This window comes from Populus euphratica, unplaced genomic scaffold (genome assembly GCF_000495115.2).
Source record: "Populus euphratica unplaced genomic scaffold, PopEup_1.0 scaffold44.1, whole genome shotgun sequence".
Classification (NCBI taxonomy): Eukaryota; Viridiplantae; Streptophyta; class Magnoliopsida; order Malpighiales; family Salicaceae; genus Populus; species Populus euphratica.
The window spans coordinates 1956774-1968520 of NW_011499865.1; the positions used below are offsets into that span (position 1 = coordinate 1956774).

Here is an 11747-nt window from a genome sequence, read left to right on the forward strand (position 1 = left end):
TTACATGGGTTAAAGATGCATGATGTTTTTAAATTATATGTATATAGATTTAAAAAAAAAAACAAAAAAAAAGACTGCTCAGCATTTCACTGTGAACTTACACCGTAAAATACTAAGCAGTTTTAATTTTTTTTTAATTTTGTTCAATATTACGTGTGTGTGTGTAATTCTGTTATTTTTGTGTTTTAATTTTTTTAAAAAAAATTTGAATTTTTTTATTCTTTTCTTTGCTCAAATTAATACTTTTTATATTTTTATATTGTTTTAATGTGTTGATAATAAAAAATAACTTTTAAATATATTATCTTAATAACAAAAAACACTTTAAAAAATAATTCTTACCATACTTTTAAACACACTCTATTTATATTAAAAATATCACAAGAAAATTAAAATACTATAAGTCAGTTAGGGTTTTTTAATGAAAAAAATATAAAATTGATATTTTTAAATGGTTAAAAAAACATAATGTTTTTTAAAAAATATTAATTATACTTGCATTGCCTATTAAAATATTAATTAAACTTTGTCGGCACTCTCATTAATGTTGGTCTCCATAGTCGTCACCTTATCATTGCTAATGGCATTTCCATTATATATATATATATTTAATTTACAAGCCGACAAGGGTGCTCCTCTTTATATTTGACATCAATTATTGGGTTCGAATCCTTAATATCAACAACTCGAAGCACTTAATTACGGTCATTTGTTATACTCAATGTTCCATTAATTTATTCAATCCAATATTCAACCAAATATACAGTCTCAAAATAAATTGAAATATATATATATATAAACGTTGAAAAGTGCAGATAACAATTAAAAAACCATTTCTCTCAAATACTTACTTTATAAATTGAGCATTGATAAAACTAAAGTATTTATTTTAAGTTTGGACTCCAATTAAAAAATTGACACAATTTCTTTTGCACTAATAATATAGTAATGCTATATTTGTATACCCTAATTGAAAAAAAATGAAAGTGGCTACTATCTTAATAATTTTATTAAATATTTTCTTAATTGATAAACCAAGATTATTGTTTATAGATTGTTATACACTCTGGTATCTCTTATATAAAAGATAGAGCATTGAGTTCAATGAATGTCTCGTGACCCATGGATGTTGTTGGATGATGTAGTTATAGTTGAAAGTATTGTTATTATATTGGTGTATTAAAATAATTTAAAAATATAAAAGAATTTAATTTTTTAAAATATAATCTAAACACGTAATAAATAAATAAATTCAATGCATGGTGTGATCTAGTGGCAGAGTGCTTTATGTTATTCTTTTTAAAAAATTTAAAGTCTCAACTCCAACAATTGATATCAAACATTGAATTATTTTTAAAAAATCAAAACTAACATTTCAGACGACAGAAGCTGTAACTTCATCAACTTTCAAATTAAAAATTATGGAAGTGCCATTAGCAACAACGAAATGGAAATGCCAATGGCATAAAAAAAAAAAAAAACCCCACTTCAAATAGCATAGACACACACACAATCTAGGAAGTGGTGAGAACAAAACCCCACCTGACTCTAAGTAATCCTAGAATCGTATTAACAAAAAACAGGTGTTCTCTTGAACATAGTTGTTGGAATTGTCTAAGAGTTGAAGGTCAATAAGTCGTGAAATCAATCTTAAAATCATATTGTTTTAGTGTATGTTTTTTTTAATGAACTGATGTTAATTTGAGAGGAAAAAATTACAAAATAAATCCTTAAAATTAACCACGTCAAGTCTTACTCAAGTTATAGATTGATCTATTAAATTACCTAAATTTGATTGAGTCAATATTTAAATTATTTTTTTTAAAAAAAAACCTAACCTAAAACAAGCTATGTTTTAGATGGATAATTTTCTAGACTGAGTTAATTGTATGTCAAAGTTTAATTGGATTGATTCAATGATTCTAGCAAGATCAATAACTACACGTTATCAAGTGACTTGATTTGATTGCCATGGCAATCAGGATAGTCTCTTTGAGCCTTCGGAGCAATGAAACGGCTGCAAATTGTAACAAGGCGAAAATTAGACTGCCGGAATGGACAAACAGGATCAGGTTTCAAGAGTTTAAAAAGCTGTGAAGCTTAGAAGAATATAATTATAATTTTCTTTTATTTGTACACGCCCAACTTTCTTTGTTTTCTCGAGAAGAGAAAACAGTCAAATCAAAAGGATAAAAAAAAAAAAAAAACTAGGGTTCTTCGTTTTGGGGGTTCTTGACTGAAGAAATTCCAGTGAAATCCTAATTGATTGGTTAGTTGTGTTTTAACCGGAAGTGGAAGGCCAAACATTGATCTTTGAAGGCTAATTTTGTGTTTTGGTATACCGTTTTAAAAATGTTTTTAAAAATTTTAAAATTTTTATTTATTTAAAATTAATATATTTTTTATATTTTAAAATTATTTTGATATATTAATCTCAAAAATAATTTTTTAAAAATAAAAATTTTCAATATAATTTTTGAATAAAAAATATTTTAAAAAATAACTATAATTATATATTTTTTTATTAAATATTGAACCAAGCTGGTGAAGAGGAATTGTCAATTTTATATGTAAGGGTATTTGGAAATGGATAGTTGTTTTGTTCTAAATTGTTTTTTTAATATATTTAAATATATTTTTTAAAAAATAAAATTATTTTTAATAGTAAAATATCAAAATAATAATAAAATATACAAAAAAATATATAAATATATAAATATTTTTAAAATATAAAAACAAAATATTATATTCGCATCGGTTTGATTGGCTTATGACGTTCACGGTAGTCATGGCTTTGAGTACAGTGAACTTGTCTCTCAAAATATCTTGGCTTTGGAGTGCTTTTCTAGAAGAAATTAGGTTTAGAGGCGGGAAGCCAAGTGAAATACTTTTAGCCGTAATTTTTTTTATCCTATCATAATAATAACAACAGTGGTTTAAAATATTTTTTTATTTAAAAATTTATTAAAATAAATTTTTTATTTTTAATATTAGCATATTAAAACAATTTAAAATATAAAACAATTTTTTTTAATTTTTTTTTTTAAAAAAAATTGGATAGAATCCACGTTTTCAAACATACCTTAGTTGTGATGATGTTCCTCTGTGGTAAGGTAGGGGGAGGTCCTGTATGAATGCGCTGGCTTTTGCTAGCGGTCATGAGAAAGAGCCAGGTATGGCGTAGCCTCGATGAAACGATAACCCCGGTGAATTAAGAATCTCGAATAAACAATATGTTTAACCAGTTTAATTTTTAGTTTATTTAGTTTATAAGATAATTCATTGCAAAAACATACATGAGTTTCGCTTCATCTATAAATTAATAATTTTCTCGTATATCAATATGTATATATAATACAATTAAAAAATCTTTTAAAATATAACTTTAATATCACTTATTTTTTTAAAAAATTAATGATTTTATAAACGTTATCTTTTAACTCTTATTAATGTATTAAAACTCACTCTTGTATTGCAAGATAAAAAAATTTATAATATGATTGTTGTATTAAGTGTATCTTCAACTTTGTCTTCTTTATTGTTTGTAATAATTTTATAATATTAAGAATAATTTACAATTATATTTGCTTGAACATTTGTTATCTAGAGATTGCTAAATCTTTGAAGCCGTGCTGAGTTGCAAGAAAAATAATTTAATATTTTAAAATCTTTAATCATTTTTGAATTAACGAGGAGATTATTAACTATTGTTATATCAAGTTATCGAATATATTCCTAGAGCAAAACCCTAGACATTCATGCTTGTTTGTTGGCACAATACTCGCAGTTTATATCGCTCAAGTCCGCATTCTTAAAATATCATGGATTAGCATAACCATCCTTTTCATAGCAAATAACAATTGTAAGTTTTTCTTCACCTTCAAGTTGTTTTTTCACAAGAGAATGATTTGATTGTAACTTCTAAAGCAATTGTTTTTCATCCATGTTAAATACATTTTTAATGAAAAATTGATCTAGTTTCTCTCTTATAAACTATAAATTGTTCTTCCATATCAACTCATTCTATTTCTTTGAAACAATGATATGATTTAATATAAATTCTTCATTTAAAGTGATTGAGACAATTTTATATTATTTAGATAATAAAAATATTATTGTTATTTTCACTTGATTTAATATAAATTCTTCATTTAAAGTTGATTAGCACTTTCACAAGTATTATTGTTATTTTCATTATATATTTATTAATATTAAAATATTTATAAATTAGTAAAACTGTTCAGTTGTACCAACAACTAAAAAAACCGAAAGTTAATTTTATAATTTATATTAATAATAAATTAAATTAATAATTTTTTCATTGTTTTAAATCAAATTCTTGTATCTACTCATCTAGTTAGCTTTCAAGACAAGTTTAAGGTCATGATTTTGAACAGGGGTTGATATTTTCTTTCCAAGAAAAAAATATAAATGATTTGTTGTTTATTTGTTTTTTTTTAAAATCATATTATGAACAATAATAAAATATTGAGTCAAAAATGCGGGCCCTATTTGCTTCTAATGGGCTGGGGTTAACTCTTTGTTGTATTTTTATTTGTTTTGTTGATGTTTTTGCTCCTCATGGAAAAAATATAAGTTTCGCCTAGTTTTTAATTTTGTTATAGTTTTTAAATACTACTATAATTTTTTATTTAAATTTTAATAATTTGTCTTCAACTATTATGTATTTATATGAAAATAATAATATTAATAATAAATTGTTCATAAAAATTTAATTTAATTTTTTTTTATTTTTAAATTTTTTAAATATATTTTAAACATAATTTTACCACATTTATAATTTTTTTAACTTTTAATCATCCATGAAATATGGACATAGTATTTTTATATTTTTTTATTAACTTGCTTTAATGATTAAACATAATTTTACCACATTTATAATTTGTTTAACTTTTAATCATCCATGAAATATGAACATAGTATTTTTTTATTTTTTTATTAACTTGCTTTAATGATTTAAAAAAAAAACTCAATAACCTGAGTTAAAAACTGTGTTTGTCAACATAAAAAAATTAATAAAAAAATAGATCTAAATAAAAAAAATTTAAATAATTATGTTTTTCAGATTAATTCTAATATTAAATATTTATTTAAGACTTGAAAAAAAATATTTTTTTCAAATTGCAAAATTATCTTTTTAAAACGTCACAATCCAATGTGATTGCCAAGCTTTGCAATCACGTTACGTCGTTTTAAAATTTGCCCCCCCAAAAAAAAAAACCCATAACTCATCTCCAAACGAGCCAATGGCAAATGCAACACGCTATTGGTTCACGGGTTTTTTTTAAGGAAAATGAATTTTTTAAAAACTATTTATTTTAATATTTTTAATATATTAATATTAAAAATAATTTTTATTTTATAAAAATATTATTTTAATACATTTATTACTTCCCGAACACCGCTACATCTTTTAACAGCTCTACAGGGCATTGAAAGGACACCAACCTCTCCCAAAAGCAAAGATGGTCCCAAATACCTGCTCAAATCCACCCTGTACCCGCGCCACTATGAAGTCATTTGCACGATAATCAATCACAGCCGTCCGATCATTACTTCTTCTCGAGATCTGCCCACCTTCATTTTTATCTCACATATAAACGCAACCAATTGCCTTACGCAAATGTTCCCGTCAGACCCGACTCAACTTCGCTGCCTTTCCCTTTTATAAGCCAGAGACTTTATACTTCCCATACGTGGCACTATCTAAGTGGCTCTGTACTTACTGCCCATCCTGTTGATAAAAGAAGTTTCAACACGATATTTAGCCAGAACCCATCCTAACTTATTTAAATCTCACGATATTTTAAGCGCACATAACATCGCATGGCAACATATGGGTCCGGAGCTTTCTAAAGCTTACAAATGAAATTTCCAGTTCCACATGCAATCTAAATAGACATAAAAGCCCACGCTGTTCCCGTCCGATTTACATTCACATGCCATTACCATCATCAAGATTTCCAACAGCCACCATGTCCAAATTCTTAAAAAAAAACACAAAAACAAAAACATCAAGCATAACTCCGGTAAAGCACAATAATTGCCATGATAATAATAATATTAATAATAATCTTTCATTTCTGAAGAAATGCAAAAATAAAATAAAATTATAGATTGATCCAACAACACGAATAATTTCAATCTTGATCTCGGTCTTTAAGCATCTTGATAACTTGAAATCCATGGTGATTCAATGGCATGCCTTGCTAGCACGCGCTCGATCGAGATCTACTGGGTTTAGATCGAGAGAATCGATCAGCCAGATGTTTTGCAAGCACGAACAACACGTTCTTTTTCTTGTTTCAAACTCTAACAATCTTCGCAGCTTTCACAACAGGATTCTCTCTCGCGATAGCTTCGCGACCTACAGTTTTGTAATCGTAACTACAATCATGTCGATCTGAGTAGCGGTGCTCCCAGCAGAAAAGCTCCCCACAACGACATCGGAATCCGGTCAACCCTACCCTTCGTCGGCACCCTGAGCACCTGTTCACCTCTTTCTTCGCCACGGAAGAACTGTCAGATCTTTCTTTATCCGATGCTGTTTTTGGTTGCTTTTGATGATCCTTCGCCAGCGAGCGAGATATACTGGATCTCAACGATTTCTCGCTGGTGAATTTTAAGATCTCGTTGGTAGACACACCGTTGGTTGTTGCTGCAAATGTTATGGTGGTGGTGGTGGCGGCGGTGGTGTTGCTGGTGGTGGAGGAGGGATTAGATGTGCTGGTGCTAGCGTTGAAACATTTCTGACACATATTGTTTGTTGCTGGATTACCTGTAACTCCACAATTATTGATACATAAAGTCAAGTTTTCTGGTACCTTGCACTCGGTCTCTTCTTTCTCCGTTCTTTGGGCCATTTCTTGATTATTATTTTTTCTACAAGAATTCAGAATTGATGAATCCTTGGTCCTTAATAGTTGCAGTTTCTTGTTTGGTTCTGAGAGAGAAAGGAGAGAGAAGGGCTGGGGTTTGGTGCTCAAGCGAAGAGAGATGTGGGGGATTTGAAGGGATTGAGGATCGGTAATGGCGAGAAAGAATATGGGCCTCATAGAGACGCGTATCAGACATTTCTCTTTGGACTCTGTTTTGGTTTGTGACAAAAATGACCTCGTGATTTTGGTGGAATTACTGCTCGAGGGATTTACTTAATTCTCAATTGGATTCTGACGTGTTAATCGTCATTATCGAGAAAGTGTATTATGTGGCTTGCTTGTTTTATGCAAAATAGTGGGACCTGTAATTTAACCACTTGGATTCCCTGTTTGTTCCTTGATTATGCTCGATGCCCCTGGCTGGCTGGCTCCCCCCCTCCCTCCCTGGCTACTGTACTTGGTGCTGCGTTTTTCTGTAAAATAATTAATTGCAATGGCACCCTTTCTTTTTCATAATTAAATTGGCGGATACAATTACTAAAATCTTCTCCTCTATTATTATTTTCCTGCCCCTATCATTCATACAGCTGGATTTTTTTTTATTCACGCAATTATGATCCTTGTATTTTATTTTATTTTAAGTTCTCTTCTTTACTTTTGCTAAACATGCTAGCAACAATTAGCTCAGAAATCCCTCCCCTCTTTTTGTTCCCGTCCCTCCGTCGTCAACTGAGAGCACCTCCTCTCTCCGGTTGAAAAAACCTTCATTTTCCTCAACTTCTTCTGTGCATAGTTGATTCCACTTTAAATAGAAATATTTTTATCATTTTTAGTGAAGCATGCATTTTATTTTATTTATTTTATTTTTTAAAAAATAAATTCATGAAATAACTTAAAAGATATTAGTAGTTATTAAAAAAAAAATTGAAAAGGAAGATCGTCTCCTCTCATTCTCTCTCTTTACACCCAATTTCCACCATTTCATCACCCCTCCCCAGCTCCACTCTAGCTTATATCACACGCACATACGCATGTAACTTACCATAATATATCTTTAAAGGAGGAATGAAGGGAAAAAAAATACTACTTTATGAAATAAAAGTACTCCTTCCATCTCATAAGGTAAAAAATTAAATTCAATAACTTTTCATCTTCCATATTTAATGTGAAATAACAACCCATATAGTATTTAATGTTTTTTTGTTAGTACGTGTAAGAGATTAAACATGACTTGCTTTAGGGGACGGAGGAATCTGTCTGATTTCAGGAATTGTTTATTTTTGTTTTTTAAAAATATTTTAAAAAAAATTAATTTTTTTATTTTTTATTTATTTTAAATTAATATATTTTTAGTATTTTTAAATTATTTTAATATGCTAAATAAAAAAATTATTCACATATATTTTAACATAAAAAATTATTTAAAAAACAACCAAAATAATATTTCTAAATAAACTCCCCATATCATCTTTAACATTATTAACAATTATAAAATTTTTAAAAGATAGCACCGTAGGGCCACAATTATTTTAAGAGAATGATATTTAATATTTTGATAATAATTGTTATTTTTAATTATCTTTCTATTTTATTTAAGAGAATGATATTTAATATTTTGATAGTAATTGTTATTTTTAATTATTTTTTTATTTTATAATATACTACAATAATATTTTTTATTTTTAAAAAATAATATTTGAATTTAGCCACCAAAATAATTTAAAAAATTATTTTAATAAAAAATAAATAAAATTATGAAATGCTATTTAAACCACGTTAACAAAACTGCGCGGAAGAAAGAAAGTCTAGGACATCGATGACCTTTACACCACACAACACTGGGAAAACTGCACCCAATGAAAAGTTATACCCAGAGAATTTTGGGAACTGTAAAACTGCATCCCTCCGCCCTTTGTTTTCCTTTGTGAGGTGGGGCGAGCCACGTCCCTTCAGCCCACAGGTATTCTTGACAATCAACTCTTTATTATTATTATTATTTATTTTAATGAAATTAATTTTTAAAAATTTAAAAATTAATAATTATATAAGATTTTAGTGATTATGATATTTATGATATGGTAATATCTGAAGATAAATCTAAAAATTAAAATATTTTAAAATTTATATTTTAAAAAATAATTTTTTTAAAAAGTTGGGTAATGCCTGTGATACCAAACCGGGTCTAAATATTATTTGTAAGCTGCTGTTTATTTTCACCTGTAATGAGGTCCTATACATCGCGCGTGCCGAAGACAAAAGCAATGGCCACGGTGAACGGAAAGATCGTGGAGAGTTTTAATTAACTGTAACTGCTGGTCCTGATTCTCTTATAGGGTAGATTTTTACATAGAATATTAATAAATGACGAGTACAGGCGTGCTGGATTATCATTCTGGCAGGTGTTTACATATTATATGTAACTCATTCTTTAGCTCCAAAAATCTTCGGCCGGTGATAATTTTCCCGTTCGGGACCACAACCGGCGAGACGTGGTATTCTCGCCGATTTCTTTGACCATGTAGAATTTATGCGAGGTATCGTGTTTCAATTATTTTTTCTTGAGACAGTGCCAAAATAAAATAAAAAGGGAGTGCTATAAAAGACATATAAAGATTGAAAAAGGAAAGGGGGCGTTGCAGGGAATGGTAAATTGGGTTTTAGTTAATTCCTTGTGGATGCTTTTCGGACAACATATATGATTCCAACTCACATCTGTGACTAGTAAGTCTCTTGCCTTAAAATCAATCCATGCATGTAGTTTGTGTTTAAGAATATTCCGGTAGGCAGCACGTCCATTCATTAATGTGTTGTTTTCCTTCCATCTTTTCTACATCAAAAGAAGATGCAGCAGGGAAGCGCAATCACTCCACACATACCCATACAAGTTGGTTGATAAACTTGAAGCACCTTAAAGGTGAAAGTATAGATAGCTTTACATTCAAGCAATCTTGTCCCACGAGATGAGGTGTTCTTATGGGGTTGCGGTTTAATCTATTTTTTTTTTATAAAAAAATTAATTTTTAGTATTTTTTTATTATTTTGATATATTTATATAAAAAATTGATTTTGAAAAATAAAAAAATATTATTTTTATATATTTTTAAGTTAAAAATATCTTGAAAAGCAATAGTTAGATGAATAACCTGACGATGGTAGAATAATCTCAAATATTTTATTTTTAGCTTTTCCCTCCAGTCAGATTTCAACTAGATGCGAAGATAATGGATGACTTTTAGAAGCCAATTACAGAGAAAGCTTGGAATTACTTGAACAAGCAAGCTGCAGACTCGTTGCCTGATCTTTTGCTGCCATCATCAACCATTTGGTCCTTGGACTCTAATTCTATGCTACTGGTTTTACACCAGCCGGGGTAAAAACACAGTATTGCATGCGTCACAGGCAGCTTGATGGGGGCAAATCTGGAACCGCGGACGATATTATTGGGTGTTAACGGCGACAGGGGGCTTTGAGCCGCCCAATCTGACTGACCGCCCCTACCTTTCTTTTCTCTAGTAGTCCCTGTCGTGCCTGACATGGCGTACACGTGTGCGAGACACTCGTCCGTGCCTGTTGCAGACGCCTACGACTCTCTCTGTACGCGCGTGTTGTAGTTCCCAATGTGCAAAACGTGAAATTAGCATGGACTAAGAATGGTATAATATCTGGAAAATGTCGTGGACCGACTTGATTTGTTTGTCATTACATTATTCTAGATGAAGTGCATGTATGATCGCTTCAAATGTTGGTGCCATATTTTCTTTTAAAATATATTAATGGGGGTATTGACATTAACAAAATTAAATAAAATCTATTAAATACAATTCATTAAAATAATATTTTAATTTAATTTAACTATTTAATAATATGATCTTATTTTTTTCTTTTCAATTTTATTTTTAATACTAAGTTTATTTGTGTATAATAATTTGTAATTAATTTTTATTTTTTTGTGCTCGGTTGTATGTAAGTTTCACAAATTTATTTTAAAAAATATATATTAATGAGGTATTAATAAATCACATCTATAAAATATTATTCATTAAAATAATATCTTATTTTAATTTAATTCTCTAGTATATTTTTTCAGTTTTTATTTTTCAATTTCATTTTTATTGCTAGATTGTGTTTGAGAATAGTGATTTGTACTCTTTTTTTGTGCAGATTATATATAAGTTTTATAAATTTAATTTTTTTAATTTCAATTTTAACCCCTAATATTAGATTTGTTAAAAATAAAATTTTATATTTTTTTCTATTTTCTTTCTCATGATTTATCTTAATCATATAACCTAAATAGTTGATTAAACAAGTGAGTTAAAGTTGACTCTATTATTTTTTTACCATTTTTGTGATTGAATTTTTTTGTGATTTTTTTTGTTTTTAATTTCAACCTTTATCATTGGATTTGTTGAAAACGGAGTTTCATAATTTTTTTATTTATTTTTTTATAAATTTATCTCAATCTCATGATCCAAGTTGTAGGTTTAACAAGTTAACTTAGGTTGATTTAATTTTTTTTTTATTTTTTAATTAGATTTTTTAATTTTATCTTTCAACGTTGAGTTGGTTGAAAATTAAGATTCATAATTTTGTTTTGACATATTTTTTATGAAGTTATCGTAATCTCATGACTCAATATGTGAATTTTTTAGATTAATATAAATTTGTTTAGGTAGTTTTTTTTTAATTTTATTATTTAATACCGAACTGATTAGGAATTAACATATCTCATAATTTAAATTATAAATTTAATAAATTAATTTAAATTAATTTAATATTAAAAAAAAATTAATAGACCAGTAAAGACCAGGAGAGGGCGTGGGCGATTAGCCCGCCCCACCCCCAACA

General features: G+C 28.4%; 1 protein-coding gene and 1 long non-coding RNA gene across 2 annotated transcripts; one reads left to right on the forward strand and one right to left on the reverse strand.

Moving 5' to 3' along the window:
* Positions 1-5806: 5806 nt before the first annotated feature.
* Positions 5807-7093, reverse strand: LOC105126039 (zinc finger A20 and AN1 domain-containing stress-associated protein 5-like). Its single transcript, XM_011026765.1, has one exon. The coding sequence runs from the start codon at positions 7074-7076 to the stop codon at positions 6327-6329; it is 750 nt and encodes a 249-aa protein (XP_011025067.1). The 5' UTR covers positions 7077-7093; the 3' UTR covers positions 5807-6326.
* A 2445-nt stretch (positions 7094-9538) lies between these two features.
* LOC105126040 (uncharacterized) lies at positions 9539-10669 on the forward strand. Its single transcript, XR_842342.1, has 3 exons — positions 9539-9620; positions 9739-9813; positions 10082-10669. It is a non-coding gene; the product is annotated as an uncharacterized LOC105126040 (long non-coding RNA).
* Positions 10670-11747: the final 1078 nt, after the last annotated feature.

Coding starts and splice junctions, on each gene's coding strand:
- LOC105126039 (XM_011026765.1), bottom strand. CDS start 7,076: ATGAGGCCCATATTCTTTCTCGCCATTACCGATCCTCAATCCCTTCAA.